This window comes from Bos indicus x Bos taurus, chromosome 16 (genome assembly GCF_003369695.1).
Source record: "Bos indicus x Bos taurus breed Angus x Brahman F1 hybrid chromosome 16, Bos_hybrid_MaternalHap_v2.0, whole genome shotgun sequence".
In the NCBI taxonomy this organism is placed as follows: domain Eukaryota; kingdom Metazoa; phylum Chordata; class Mammalia; order Artiodactyla; family Bovidae; genus Bos; species Bos indicus x Bos taurus.
This window is the reverse complement of record NC_040091.1, coordinates 60031106-60047577: the sequence shown is the minus strand read 5'-3', so window position 1 is coordinate 60047577 and position 16472 is coordinate 60031106. Positions and strand designations below refer to the sequence as shown.

The 16472-nt window shown below is 39.1% G+C and overlaps 1 protein-coding gene across 1 annotated transcript in view; it reads right to left on the bottom strand.

Annotated features, from left to right (window-relative positions):
• The window catches only part of AXDND1 (axonemal dynein light chain domain containing 1), a 78981-nt gene that overhangs the window by 12115 nt on the left and 50394 nt on the right, over nt 1-16472 (bottom strand). Inside the window, exons 21-22 of the mRNA XM_027565459.1 lie at nt 8997-9107; nt 464-577 (exon numbers count right to left, since the gene is read on the bottom strand). Of these exons, the coding sequence (XP_027421260.1) occupies nt 464-577; nt 8997-9107 (225 nt within the window). The remainder of the gene's footprint in view (nt 1-463; nt 578-8996; nt 9108-16472) is intronic.

Here is a 16472-nt window from a genome sequence, read left to right as displayed (position 1 = left end):
AGTCTGAGTGAACTCCGGGAGTCGGTGATGGACAGGGAAGCCTGGTGTGCTGCGATTCATGGGGTCGCAAAGAGTCGGACACAACTGAGCGACTGAACTGAACTGAAATGAGGAAAGGAAGGAAGTTGAAGCGTTCACTCCAGATGATCTATTTCTACTTTCAATAGTATATATACACATGTATATACACACACTGCATTTGTTGCTGTTGTTTAGTCTCTAAGTCGAGTCTGACTCCCATGGACTATAGAGCCTGCCATTTCCTTCTCCAGGAGATCTTCCTGACTCAGGGATTGAACTCATGTCTCTGGCATTGGCAGGGGGATTCTTTACCACTAGCCATCTTGGAGGCTCAAATATATATATATTTTTTCATTATATATTCATTCTTTAAATATATATATTCATTATATATTTTCTTTAAAAATACAAAGGAAAAGGAAATAATACTAAATAATCTTACCTCTTCTGCACTCTCTTCTTTCTTTTCCTTCTCAAGTTTCTTGTCCTCCATGTTTTCTTCAATTTCTTTATGAATCTTTCCTGCTTCAGGCTCACTTAATCCTTTTAGAATATCCTATTAGACACAACAATACTATATTGTAGCTTAGTGGACATAAATATTTATGCAGAAGATTACCAATATTTCCATTCAAAAAATATTTAATGAGCATTAATTTTGTAACTGGGCACTATGCTAGTGATAAGGATACAAAGGTAAATAAGAACAGTCCCTGGCTTAAGCAGCTTACAATTTAGTGGACAAGAAAATACTATGGTGACATATAGTCAAAGAGCAGGAGCACCTAAGCCAGATCTAGTATTGGGCAGGGGTGAAAGAGAGGGTTAATCCAGAAGGTTTCTTGGCGGACACAATGTCTGCGTTTCCTCTTGAAGGATGGGTGAGGAGAAAAAAGATGGCACAAGTGAGTTCCAGACAGAGAATGTTATTTGCACATGACTGGCACTAAGAACAAAAGGAAGTCAATAGAACAAAAACTTAGAAGCAGATGGACAGGAGCACAGTCAGAGGAAGGACTAGGATATTATGCCAGGGAGACTGGATTTTATCCTGACATACCAATAATTTGACCTGTTTCGTATTTCAAAACAATCACTCTAGCAACTTGTTGTCAGTCACTCAGTCGTGTCTGACTCTTTGTGACCTCATGGACTGCAGCACACCAGGCTTCCCTGTCCTTGACTATTTCCTGGAGTTTGCTCAAACCCAGGTCTATCGAGTTGATGATGCCATCCAACCATCTCACCCTCCGCCACCCCCTTCTCCTTTTGACTTCAATATTTCCCAGCATCAGGGTCTTTTCCAATGAGTCGGCTCTTCACATCAGATGCCCAAAGCACTGAAGTTTCAGCTTCAGCATCAGTCTTTCCAGTGAATATTCAGGACTGATTTCCTTTAGGAATGACTGGTTTGATCTCCTTGCTGTCCAAAGGACTTTCAAGAGTCTTCTCCAGCACCACAAAAGCATCAATTCCTTGGCACTCAGCTTTCTTTATGGTCCAACTCACATCCTTACATGACTACTGGAAAAACTATGGCTTTGACTATACAGATCTTTATTGGCAAAGTTATGTCTCTGTGTCTGTTAATTTTGTGGCTGCAGTTACTGTTCGCAGTGATTTTGGAGCCCAAGAGAATAAAATCTGTCACTGCTTCTACTTTTTCCCCTTCTGTTTGCCATGAAGTGATGGAATCATGATCTTAGTTTTTTGAATGCTGAATTTTAAGCCAGCTTTTTCACTCTCATCTTTAACCCTCATCAAAAGGCTGTTTAGTTCCTTTTCACTTTCTGCTGTTAGAGTGTTACCATCTGCATATCTGAGGTTGTTGATATTTCTCCTGGCAATCTTGATTTCAGCTTGTCACTCATCCAGCCTGGCATTTCGCATGATGTACTCTGCATAGAAGTTAAATAAGCAGGGTGACCATATGCAGCCTTGTCATACTCCTTTCCCAACTTGGAAACAGTCAGTTGTTCCATGTCTGATTTTAACTGTTGCTTCTTGACCTGCATACAGGTTTCTCAAGAGACAGTTAGGTGGTCTGGTACGCCCATCTCTTATAGAATCTTCCACACATTTGTTGTGATCCAAACAGGCAAAGGCTTTAGCATAGTCAATGAAGCAGTTTTTCTGGAACTTCCTTGCTTTCTCCATGATCCAACAGATGTTGGCAATTTGATCTCTGGTTCCTCTCTCTGCCTCTTTGAAACCCAGCATATATATCTGGAAGTTCTCAGTTCATATACTGCTGAAACCTAGCTTAAAGGATTTTCAGCATAACCTTGCTAGCATGTGAAATGAATGCAACTGTATGATAGTTTGAACATTCTTTGGCATTATTCTTCGGGATTAGAATGAAAACTGACTTTTTCCAGTCCTGTGGCCACTGTTCAGTTTTCCAAATTTGCTGACATACTGAGTGCAGAACTTTCACAGCATTATCGTTTAGGATTTTAAACAGCTCAGCTGAAATTCTGTCACCTCCAATAGCTTTGTTTGGAGTAATGCTTCCTACTGCCCACTTGACTTTACACTCCAGGATCTCCAGCTGTAGTTGAGTGACCACATCATTGTAGTTATCTGGGTCATTAAGACCGTTCTTATATAGTTCTGTATATTCTTACTGTTTCTGTCCTTTATCATGCCCATCCTTGCATGAAATGTTCCCTTGATATCTCCAATTTTCTTGACAAGATCTCTAGTTTCCCATTCTAATGCTTTCCTCTATTTCTTTGCATTGTTCATTTAAGAAGGCCTTCTTATCTCTCCTTGTTATTCTTTGGAACTCTGCATTCAGCTGGATACATCTTTCCTTTCTCCCTTGCTTTTCGCTTCTCGTCTTTCCTCAGCTATTTGTAACGTCTCCTCAGACAACTACTTTGCCTTATTGCATTTCTTTTTCTTTGGGATGGTTTTGGTCACTGCCTCTTGTACAATTTTACAAACCTTCGTTCATAGTTCTTCAATCACTCTGTCTATCAAATCTATTCCCATGAATCTATTCAACATCTCCACTGTATAATCATAAGGGATTTGATTTAGTTCATACCTGAATTACCTAGTGGTTTTCCCTACTGTCTTTAATTTAAGCCTGAATTTTGCAATAAGGAGTTCATGATCTGAGCCACAGTCAGCTCTCTAGGACTTGTTTTTGCTGACTGTATAGAGTTTCTCCATCTTTGGCTGCAAAGAACATAATCAATCTGATTTCCATATTGGCCATCTGGTGATGTCCATGTGTAGAACTGCCTCTTGGGTTACTGGAAAAGGGTGTTTGCCATGACCAGTGCATCCTCTTGACAAAACTACCCTTTGCCCTGGTTCATTTTGTACTCCAAGGCCAAACTTGCCTATTATTCCTGGTGTCTCTTGACTTCTTACCTTTGCATTTCAATCCTCTATGATGAAAAGGATATCTCTTTTTTGGTGTTAGCCCTTGATGGTGTTGTAGGTCTTCATAGAACCGGTCGACTTCAGTTTCTCCAGCATCAGTGGTTGGGACATAGACTTGGATTACTGTCACGCGGAATGGTTTGCCTTGGAAACGAAGTGAGATCATTCTGCCATTTACAAGGTTGCACCCAAGTACTGTATTTCAGACTCTTTTGTTGACTATTAGGGCTATTCCATTTCTTCTAAGGGATTCTTGCCCACAGTATTATATCTATAATGATCATCTGAACTAAATTCGCCCATTCCTGTCCATTTTCATTCACTGATTCCTAAGATGTCAATGTTCACTCTTGCCGTCTCCTGCTTGACCACATCCAGTTTACCTTGATTCATGGACCTAACATTCCAGTTCCTAACATTCCAGTTCTTTACAGCATCAGACTTTACTTTCACCAGCAGACACATCCAGAACTGAGTGTCATTTCTGCTTTGGCCCAGCTGCTTCATTCTTTCTGGAGCTATTAGTAATTGCCCTTTGCTCTTCCCCAGTAGGGTACTGAACACCTTCAGACCTAGGGGGTTCATCTTCCAGTGTCATTTTTTGCCTCTTCATAGTGTTCATGGGGTTCTCAAGGCAAGAATGCTGAAGTGGTTTGAAGTGGTTTCCCTTCTCCAGTGGATCACATTTTGTCAGCACTCTCCACCATGACCTGTCCATCTTGGGTGGCCCTACATAGGGTGGATCACAGTTTCATTGAGTTACACAAGACTGTGACCCATGAAGGGGCGAAATAAGTAAGTAGCTGAATTTGTGGATCTGGAGTTTAGATTGGAAGGCTGTTGGTTATAGATAAAGATTTAACAGTTATCTGCATTTATTTCAAGCCAAGAAAGTAAATTATATTGCCAAAGGAGAACTTGTGAAATGACTAGGGGACAAGGCCTTATTTGGACAGGAACCTAGTCACAAAAAGGTTCAGGGAAGAAAGAGGAGACTGGAAAGGAGGCTACAAGTTGCCTCAGAAGTGTGAAAGGGTCACAAGGAAAAAGCGAAGAGAGAAGGAGTCAACAGTGTTGAATACCTCAGTGGAGTCTGCACAAATATTGACTAAAGACTGTCCTTCAGAAGTTTATTGCAGCAATATTTATAAAACAAAGTTATACATAAGCTTAATACCCACAATAGAAAAATGCCACTAAAAATATAGTATAAACCATATAAGATATTTTATAGCTATTTTAAATTATGCTGTAGCATTATGTACATGGTGTAGAAAAATAGTATATTAGGATATTTTTCCAAAATGAAAATACTTTTCCTGATAACACACTATTGCTATAAAATATTTGACCATTACAGAGAAATTAATAATCTCAACCCTCAGAGGTAACAACTTGAATCACTTTGTTGAGTATTCTAGTCTGCTTTATCCACATATAAACACATTCATACAAATGAAATAATAATAAATGTTACGTTCCTTCATCTGCTTTTCTCAATAGCATATCATGGGTGATTCTTATTTCACTATATAATCATCTATTTTATCTGTATGGAATTCTACTACTTGAACATACCATAATTTATGAAAGTAATTTTCTATTGATCAGTATTTATATTGTTTCTTATATTTTATTACAAATAATACTGTAGTTAATATCTTATATAGATATATGTTCAAATTATCAGATAGGCTACATAGTTATATTTAAACTTTAAAAGAAATAAGAGATCGAAACTATGAAAGATTACAAAAATAATCAGATTTGAAAAAGAACCAAATAGAACTTGAATAATTAAATTTCAAACTCAACAGAAAGCTTTAAGAGCAGATTAAACTCAGCTAAAGAGCAAATCAGTGAACTGGAAATTAAGTCAGAAAAAATCATCCAGGAATCAATGCAGAGAGGCAAAGAGATAGAAAATATGAAGAATTAAAAGACATTGGGGACAGATTCCAATATATATCCATTCAGAGTGAAGGAAAGGAAAGAGAAAATACAGTAGAGACAATAACTGAACAGTTGATGACTGAGAATTTTCCAAATCCAGTGAAAGATACCCAGCCAAAGATTCCAAAAACCAAGAGAATCCCAAGTAAAATTTAAAAAAGAAAAACTTCATCCACATTTATCAGAGTGAAGCTGCAAAATGCCAAAATAAAAAAGAATATCTTAAATGCAGCCAGAGAGATTAACTTCAAAAGATTTTTTGGATTTTTACTTATTGATTTGTGCCTGTGCTGCGTCTTCCTTTCTACATGGGCTTTTCTCTAGTTGCAGTGACTGGGGGCTACTCTTCGTTGCGGTGCACAGACTTATCGCCGTGGCTTCTCTTGCTGGAGAGCACGGGCTCTAGGGTGCGCAGAGCACAGGCTCAACAGTTGTGGTGCAAAGGCTTAGTTGCTCCGCAGTGTGTGGGATCTTCCCATACCAGGGATCGAACCCGTGTCTCCTGCATTGGCAGGTGATTATTTACCACTGAGCCACAAAGGAAGTCTGACAGCTGGATTTTCAATTGTCAGTTTGGTAACAACAAAACCTGGAAAACAGTGGAAATAGTATCTTCTATGTGCAGAGAGAAAATCATCCTAGAATTGTATACACAGCAAAAAATTTAAGAATGAGGTGAAAAAAAGACATTTTCAGACAACCAAAAATTGAGTTTGCCTTCAGCAGGTCCTCACTAATGAAAATTCTAAAGATTAAGGCAGAAGGAAAGACGAGAAGAATAATTCAATGCAATTAGACAAGAAAAAGCAATTAAAGGCATAATAATTGGCGGGGGAGGGAAAAGAGGTAAAACTATTTCTATGTGTAGGTGGTTTAATTGAATATCTGGAGAACCCAAAAGAATTTATTGAAAAGCTATTAAAATAATAAGATAATTTAGTAGAGTCACCATACAAAAAATTAAAATACAGAAATCAGTAATATATACACAGTAACCAATTAGAAGGTATAATGGAAAAGAAGATTCCATTTAAAATATCAAAAAATAAAATATTTAAGCCTACCTTACAAGAAATGTGCAAAATGAGAAAACGATAAAACATTATTAAAAGGCATACAGGTGGACATCCTGTCAGCCATATTCTTCACAGGACTACTCAACAGCATAAAAGTGTGTTCTAAGTGAGTATATAAATTTAATATCACCTGAGTTTTAAAGCATCATATATTTTCTAGAGGGAGATTATATAGAAGAATAAATAAACAAGAATAGCCATCAAACACCCCAAAAAGATTAGTGAGGAAGTGCTGACCCTGCCAAATATAAAAATGTATCATAAGGCCTCAATAATTAAAACACTGTGGTGATGACTAATGAACAGACAGATTAATATAAAATAATAGAAAACCCAGACACAGACTTAGGTTGAATATAGCTAGTTTCAAATGTTAGAAATACCGTAATATAGAATAGTGGGAAATACTATAATGTGGAGGACGTAACAGCCTTTTCATACAAACTCAAAGACTGAACTAGGACCAGAAGGTAGGAAAAAAGCTACAAGGAAATGTCTATCATTTTGTTCAATAAAAGAATAATGTTCTAATAGTCACTGCTCACCAAAAACAAATGGACTAACTCTGAAAGTTCTCTATCACTTCAGATACTCAAATATAGACCTAATGATCAACTGTGTAGGTATTACACTAAGATTCATGCATCTGATGGTTGGTTGAATTCAATGACATTTAAAATCCTTTCTGTTCTTAAGTCTTTGTGATTCTGTTTAGGTCTTGAATTTTTTCCTAGATCTGAAGTGCAGCCAAGATTATATCTATGGTACTTCATTAAGTTTCTAAAATTGTACTGTAATTTAAGATATATAATGTTAATGAAATCATTCGGTGGTTAATTCAAAATAATTCTGGCCAAGATCTGGGCAGCAAAGAAAAAAATGAGAATTTGTTAAGGGTGTACAACTTAGAAAGATGGTGTTTTTTTCAGTGTTTAAATGTAAAATAAGGAGTTCCCTGGTAGTCTACTGGTTACAATCAGAGCTTTCATTGTTGTGGCCCAGGTTCAACCCCTGGTTGGGGAACTCCCACAAGCCACATAGTACAGCCAAAATTAAAAAAAAAAAAAAAATTAAATAAATGTAAAACAGAAGTCCTGCAAGTGTATAGACAGAAACTTCCTTCTTAGACCCAAGAGCATTGACATATATGCCATCAGATCACACCTGTATAGTTTATGGCTCCAATAGCAACAGGAACTTCTTCAGACTTTGCTGGAGACAAACTCCATCAGACTGAAGTAAAAATAAACGTTTGTGACTGCCATTATGTGCTCAGTTGTGTCTGACTCTTTGCAACTCAATGGACGGTAGCCTGCCAGGCTCCTCTGTCCATGGGGATTCTCCAGACAAGACCTCTGCCCATGGGGATTCTCCAGGCAAGAATACTGGAGTGGGTTGCCATGCCCTCCTCCAGGGGCTCTTCCCAACCCAGGGATTGACCCAGGTCTTCCGCATTGCAGGTGGATTCTTTACCAGCTGAGCCACCAGGGAAGCCATTAGGTACATGATATTCATTGACTTGGGATCCTCAGTTAACAGGTGGTTAAAACTACAGGATTAACATAGCAATGTGGAGAGTGTTGAATGAGAGGGAAAATAAGCCAAGGAAAGAATATCAATATTTAAGAGGCAGGCAGAGGTGGAAGACTACATGAAAAGAAAGAAGTAGGAGAAAGACGGAGTTTTTGTCTTGCAAAGAGAGATGACCAAAAAAGTGAATGGTTAACAGTATCAAATGCTACAGAGAAGTCAGGTTAAATATGGGATTGGAGACACCTGAATCTGACAGTAAGCTCACTGGGGGACTTTACATAGAGTTTTAAGAAAAGTGATTGTGCTAGGAAGGAGGGAAAGAAGTAGTAAAGGAGGAGAAAAAATCAAGGGACATATTTTCTCAGATGGAAGAGAGACCGTGATTATAGATTGCTAATACAAGGAGGCCTGGCGTGCTGCGATTCATGGGATCGCAGAGTCGGACACGACTGCGCGACTGAACTGAACTGAATACATTGATAAAATGGAATCATTAGAGAGGAAGGCATTAAAGATACTAAAGAAAGAAGACAATGCACATGAGATTAAGTACCCAAAGGAAGACATAACCTTGATGGGAAGACTGAGGCTAAGTGGAGAAGGAGGGGTGTGGGCAGAAGCAGAGAAGTCTGAGGAGATGCCTCAGGGAGTGGCAGGCAGCTCCCCTCTGTAATGTGTTGTGCTTCGTTCAGTCACGTCCCACTCTTTGTGACCCTCTGGACTATGTAGTCTGTCCGGCTCCTCAGTCCATGGGATTTTCCAGGCAAGAATACTGGAGTGCGTTGCCATATCCTAGGAGGCAAAATCACCCTCCAAGAAAGTGAAGAGAGATGTTTGGGTGAGGACTCTCTTCTTTAGAAGAGAGAAGAGCTGCCAGTGCTCTTGGTCAGAACCCAAATTCTCATAGAGTAAATGAATGAGGATTCAAAACATTGGTTGGAAAAAGTCAAGGTGCTCTTATCTATTGAAATACAGGAAAAGCGTGAATGACGACCAGTGCTAATGTATGGCAAATACCTCTTCTCCAAGGAGCTGCTGTTTTTCTTCATGTGTCAGTAACTTAATTTTTCTGCCTTTGAGACCAGAAAGGAGGTGAGAGGATGTGGTGATCCAATCATAACATTCTTTCTGAGAAGAGACAAAAGATAATCACTAAACAGAAAAAATCAGATTATACCAACTCATTTATTCACTTACTCCTACTGAGGAACTGCCAAGAGTAATTCCTCTAAATATAACTCCATTCAATTAACTTTGTATCAGTTCAGTTCAAAGATTTGTGCAGAAGTGATTTTCTATTAATATAGACCTAAATCATATCATCTCTTATCAACAGGGTTTGGGATCTGGGTTGAAATGAGACAAGTAGTGAAGTGCTATAAAATTAGAGGCAGAAAGGCTGTTGGATTTACTAAGGCCTAATGACTTGTCCCAATAAATGTTATGCAACTGACCAGGGTCAATTACATGACAATAACAGCAGCAAACACTTATGTAGCAGTCTGTTCTATGCATCCACATTACTAACTCATTCGATCCTCATTATGAGACTATTACTAGCCTTATTTTTTAAGATGAGGAAACTGAGGAATAGAGCAGTTAAGTATCTCGCTCAAGGTCACGTATATATTTACGTACTGTGCTTAGATTCTAATCCAGGTGGACAGGGCTCTTAACCATTACAAAAGTATTACTTTTCCTGCCCCCAATAAAGTGAGTGAATAGAGTTGAAGCACTTTTTAAGAAAAGGAACTCATCTCTTATCTATCAAGATAACACGATTGGTCCACAGCAGGTCTTATTCCCACAAAGGGAACAGAAAAACTACCTTTACTAAGATCTCCTACCAGCTAAGCTTTGGATTCAGTGTTTAAAAGATGCATTATTCCTTATTAGTGAGGAAAAAGCAGAGGGAACTAGGAAGCATTATTTCTCTGGGGAAGGGGATTTGGTCATTCACACCATCAAAAAAAAAAAGAAATTTTACCATGTGGGGAAATAATCACCCACTTTAGGTCCTTGAAGCAAACCATGCTGCTGCTGCTGCTAAGTCGCTTCAGTTGTGTCCGAATCTGTGCGACCCCATAGACGGCAGCCCACCAGGCTTCTCTGTCCCTGGGATTCTCCAGGCAAGAATACTGGAGTGGGTTGCCATTTCCTTCTCCAATGCATGAAAGTGAAAAGTGAAAGTGAAGTCGCTCAGTCTCTTCGAAACCCCATGGACTGCAGCCTACCAGGCTCCTCCGTCCATGAGATTTCCCAGGCAAGAGTACTGGAATGGGGTGCCATTGCCTTCTCTGAAGCAAACCATAAAAAGCAGTAATATGCCTCATATTTTTCTCGTGATTAAACTTTTATTGTGGAATTATTGTGAAAAATCAGAGCCAAAAAATTTTTTTAATCTAATCCAAACCCTTGTGTTATAAATAAGGAATAGAAGCCTCTTCAGACAAATAAGTTTACCACAGCTCTGTTAACATCACTAAGTTTAAATTTTGCATTCAAAGAGTTAGGTCAATGTCTTACTGCATATCAGAAAAGAGGATCAAACAAGGGAGATGAAAGTATTGGGTTCTAGTCCTTAGTTCTTCTAATTGGTTGTGGCTTCTTGAGTAAACTCTCAATAGTCTTCATCTATTAAAAACAGATGAAGCTGTTGGTTTACTCTAGATGACCCCTATGTACTGGGGAGCTGGTAAAATATTTATTTGTGGGGGGGATCCCTAATTTGTAGCATTTGTTGAATTCCAAAATATATACTCTCATAGGGCAATTTCAATGGTAGTCATCAATTTAGTATGTTATCACTGAATGCGGAGTTGGGAAGAGGTCTGCACAGTCAGCTCTTGTGAGGCAGCCTGAGCCTCCATCATACCACTGCCCCTAAAGATCCTTCCAGCCACAAAATTTGATGCATATTTTAACTTTATCATACCTAGAACAAAAACATTTGTCAATTTTGAAAATAGTAATGACCTTTTAAAAGTTTTAGTTCTTCAGAGTTAGTTCACCATCCATGAGAAATAAACTATTTTTCAGCTGAATTGCATTCTATAAAGCAGACCCTAGTCATTTTCTTACAAACTTCTGAGACATTGAAAATACTACCATAGAACATCCGGTGGGAAAATATCACTACGAGTCTTTAAAAAATATGTATTTACTTAGTTGGCTGCATGGGGCCTTAGTTGTGGCACGTAGGATCTTTCCATTGTAGCATGGGGAATCTAGGTCCCTGACCAGGGATCAAACCCAGGCCCCAGCATTGGGAGTGTAGAGTCTTAGTCACTGGACTGTCAGGGAAGTCCCAATACGAATTTTTGATAAAAGTTTCAAGGCTACCTATAGAGTCAAGGAAGTTTTCCTAAAAAACCTTTAACACCACCTTTGATGAGCTAGATGGAGATAGCTCGGTTGCCAATCAATACACGTGGATCTCCTTCCATCAATACTCTGATTCTGATAACATCTGATTCAGGGCTGTTAATAAATGCTTCTGATGTGAAGTGAAAGACTAAAATTCATGTCTGGGGAGAAGGAGAAGGTCCTAAATGTAAAGCCTATTGTAGAGGATCAAAAACAGAAGAACAAAAGGCCACAGGCTATAAGTGGTGGGTCTACGGTGGTAATGCAGTTATTAAGAATCCATCATCTCCAGGTCCCCCCAAAAGGGTAACAAAGCTGAGATCTCTGAGTTTACCTGCTGGAACACTGCAAGAGGCAACTCTCCAGCACCACTCTTCAAAGTCACACTCTTTTCAGAGGCCCAAATCCTCAAACTGGCAGTAGCATCTTGGGCAACATAAAGGTTACTGTGGCCCAAGGTGGATAGCAGGGTCTTGATAGATTACACAGGGCACGACAAGAAAGAATGGCATCAACTGCAGCCAGAAGTCAGTGTGAAGGGCACCAGCCAGAAGTCTTCTCATTTCCACCATGGTAGGTATTTCTTTGGCATTGAAAGGATTGTTCCTTCCCACGTGTTCTCAGAACTATCAGGTGCTGGTCAGTGTGTGTCTTCCACCAGTCTTGGCCTGCTGAAGGTTATCTCAGAAATCTTTCCAGGTAATCTCCTGATTGCTCAGATTATGAACAAACCCCAAGGCATCAGTGACTCTAAATCTATACGCCTGGCACATTATAGATGACCAACCTAACACACTTGAAAAAAGACATCTATCTGGCTTATTCTAGGTTTTCAGCAGCTGCTTCAGCTGTAGTGGACCCGGTGTTGTAGTCTGACTGGATGCCAGGACTCTTTGATATAGTGCTCCTAAACAGCGAATGAAAGCATAAGCAAGTCTCACTCCCAAGTGAAGCAGCTGATATGCACTGAGATCATCTTTTTTTCAGAAATAGGCATAGAAGTAAGAATCCCAAGAACTGAGTCCTCTTGGAAGATGGCAGCCCAGCTGGGTGAGGTCCGAATGAATACACCAGGATCAGATGGGAGGCAAATAGGGTCATTAGTTGCTGCACTGCCTTCATGGTCTTGGGGAACTAGATCATTCCCAAGACTTCATGAAGTAGGGGATTATTATGGTAAAGTGGAGTATGAACCATCAGTAAGAGTGATCAAACTCCAGAGGATGCTGATTTAAGAGGCCTCCTGATCCAGAAACCAGTCCAGCATCATGCAACTCTCACATTTATCAGGAAGGAGCCCAAGAAATACCAGATTGTGGGAAACCATCATTAAGGTCAAATATCAGTCCTTTGGGTTGGCAAGATGTTCTTCTTCGAGGGCTGGAATGTGGCTGGGGTGTGCTACAAGCCACACAGCATCACAGTATGCCCACACTAGAGAAAGCTTCTCTGGAGAATCATCTTCTACTCTTCACCTTGTAGGATATGCATAAGGCCATATAAGTTCCAGAGTCTGATGTCATAAAGATTCACATACCCTTGTCCAGGAGACGAGGGGAAGACAGTAGTAGTCAGGATGGGGATGAATTTGAAATGAAGATAACCCTAATGAGAGGGGAACTAACCATTAATTTAAAAATAAAATAATGAGTACTGAGGCAGTTCCAGGGCAGGTGCATGGCTGTTAAGCCATAAACTAGCTTGATGCACCTGTTGAACGGCCTCAGCCTCAGGGTTAAAGAGGGGACAGATGCGTTTGGGAGGAAAAAAGGCCCGAGCATAGGACCAATTAAAGTCTTCTGGTGGAAGAGCAGATCCTCAGCCTTTTCTGATAACACCTTCCCAGTTTATTAATCTGAAATTGTTGGCAAAAGGATAGTAAATAAATGAGAAAGAGCTTAACAGAAGACCAAATTAGCCTGGTGGAAAGGATAGGTTCTCAGAGATGGTTAGGTGATGGACCTCCAGTCAGGGGCTGGGGTGAATTAGGCTGTGAATGGTCCACTACACAAAGCTCTCATAAAATCTCCTAATACGGGTTTTTTTTTTTTTTTTTTTTGGCAGCACCATGCAGCTTGCAGGACCTTAGTTCTTGACCAGGGATCAAACCCAGGACCCTGCAGTGAAAGCACCAAGTTGTAACCACTGGACCACCAGAGAATGTCCTGGATGACTTTATATAAGTCCCCAAGATCCCCTCACCATAACATCTCCCCCATATTGCTATAGCTTTAACATTTTTTTAAAGATTTTTTTATGTGTACTAATTTTAGTCTTTATTGAATTTATTACAATATGGCTTCTGTTGTTTATGCTCTGGTTTCTTGGCCTTGATGCATATGAGATCTTGAGCTCCCTGACCAGGGATGGAACCCACATCTCCTGCATTGAAAGGCAAAATCTCAACCACTGGACTACCAAGGAAGTCCCCTCTATAGCTTTAACTTTAATGAGGAGATATACCTCAAAGTACCCTGAATCTTCATTCTAAAATTGCCCTTATCTGAAAATGCGGTCTCATCACATAGCTCTATCCCATTTAAGTAAATGAGAAATAAGGTGTATAACAAAACAGGCCAATGAGTCCCTACTAACATCTATGGCAGATCCAGCCTACCAAAACCAGGATATTCACTACATCTGGGTGGGTAGCAGCAGGCCTGAGAACATGTGAGCACACTTCAGATGCACAGTATAAGGGTACAAGATCCAAGAGACCGTTCAGTTCAGAGGCACACAAATCTGCTGAAAACAATGCCTCTGAGGTCTTCCCGGAAACAAAACTAAAAGACATTTCAGTTCCTAGATGAGAAGTAAAATATACCTATAAAAACATATTTCAAATACTAAAATATTCTTACTCTCCTGACATGTATGCCAGTTATTCATAGTGTTATTATTTTCAGTTTCTACTGAATGGAATTGCTATTTTAAAATTTGGATTTAGCATCTATATTTATGAAGTTTATTTCTCCTAAACTTCATTTGTAGTTTCATTTGACTTCCCTTGTACCTCAGTCAGTAAAGAATCTGCCTGCAGTGCAGGAGACCCAGGTTCAATCCTGGGTTGGGAAGATCCCCTGGAGAAGGAAATGGCAACCCACTCCAGTATCCTTGGCCTGGAAAATCTCATGGACAGAGGAGCCTGGTGGGCTGCAGTCCATGGGGTTGCAAAGAGTCAGGGACAACTGAGCGACTAACACTAACACTATTTCTCCTATAATTTACTGGGGTTAAAAAAAACTTTGCCAGCTATATGAAATAAACTGGGGAGAAGTTCAATCATTACCTATGCTCTTAAACTGGCATGGGGATTACCTGCTCCTTCAAAGTCTGAACACATCTATGGAGTCCAGGCAAAATTTTGAGGTTCATTTTCAACAAATGCATCAATTTCTTCTCTGAAAACTGACCAGTTTTATCCTTCTAAAATTAATGTTACTGTATATTTTCCTAAAATTCTCCATTTCTTAGAGATTTTTAAATTAGTAAGATATTACACATAAAATTTTGTTATAATCCATTTTTTAAAAAACTGTGAGATCTATTATACATACAGAAGAGCATAAAATCACAGAATTTAAAGAGAACAGCCATTTAAACATCAAACAGACCAAAGAACAGAAAACTGACTACATTCTATACACCAGTCCTGATACAGCATAATACAATATCCATTCTACTGTTTATGGGCGGGTCTCAAAATCATAAGCTCAGCTATACTTTATGTGCATGTACTCAGTCGCTTCAGTAGTGACCAACTCTGTGCGACCCCATGGACTACAGCCTGCCAGGCTCCTCTGTCCAGGGATTCTCTAGGCAAGAATACTGGAGTGGGTTGCCGTGTCCTCCTCCAGGGGATCTTCCCCACCCAGGGATCAAACTACAGTTCCTGCACTGCAGGCGGGCTCTTTACCCAACTCAGTCACCATACCTTATAAAACAAGAAAAGGAAGAGTAAATTAAACCCCAAATAAGTAGAAATAAGGAAATAATAAAGAGCAGTGTGGAAATTAGCGAAACAAAAAAATAGAAAAAAATTTGTAAAGGCAAAATCAAGTTTTTGAGAGCAAAAAAATAGACAAATCTTTTTATAGACTGATGAGGAAAAAAAGAGAAAAAATACAAATTTTCAATAACAGGGACAAGAGTGGACATCCTATAATTATTAAAAGGATAATGGGGAATAATGTGAGCAACTCTGCATCAATAAATTAGACAACTTAGATGAAATTACAGATTCCTTACAAGACCAAAGCTAAGGAGCTCTCTCAAGAAGATATAATAGCCCTATATGCAGTAAGGAAATTTCCTTATACCCAGTAAAGAAACTGGCTAGCCTTGTATCTGAATAGCTCTATCTTTGTAACTTAAAACTTTCTCACAAACCTAAATGACTTCACTGGTGAATTATATCAAACATTTAAGGAAAAAATAATTTATAATTCTATACAAATTGCTCTATAAAATAGAAGAGTAAAAAACACTTTCTAACTCATTTTAAGAGACTAACATTACCCCTAATATCAAAACCAAAAATACTAAAAAACAAAGTAAACTACTAATATATAATCAGTATCTTCAAGAACATCAATGCAAAAATTCTACACAAAACTTCAACCAATTGAATTTAGTAATATATAAAAAGATAGTACACCATGATCAAGTGGGGTTTATACCAGGAACTTAAGGTTCATTTAATATTCAATTCAAAAGTCAATCAGGGACTTCCCTGGTGGCCCAGTGGTTAAGAATCTGCCTTCCAACGCAGGGAACATGAGTTTGATCTCTGGTCAGAGAACTAAGATCCCACATGCCCATGGGGCAACTAAACCCATGCACAACTAGAGAACCCAAGCACTGCTACTGACCCTGTGTGTCCTAAAGCCTGTGCTCCACCAAAGCAGCCTGTGCGCTGCAACTAGAGAAAGTCCACGCACACAATGAAGACCCAGCACAGTCATAAATAGATAAATAATAAAACATCAATCAATGTTAGTGGTCATGTTAAAAGACTAAAAAAGACAACTCATCGACTGTCTCAGTAGAGGCAGAAAAAGGATTTGATAAAATCCAACATTCAACATTCACTCCTGACTCTAAAAAGATTTTTAACAAACATGGAAT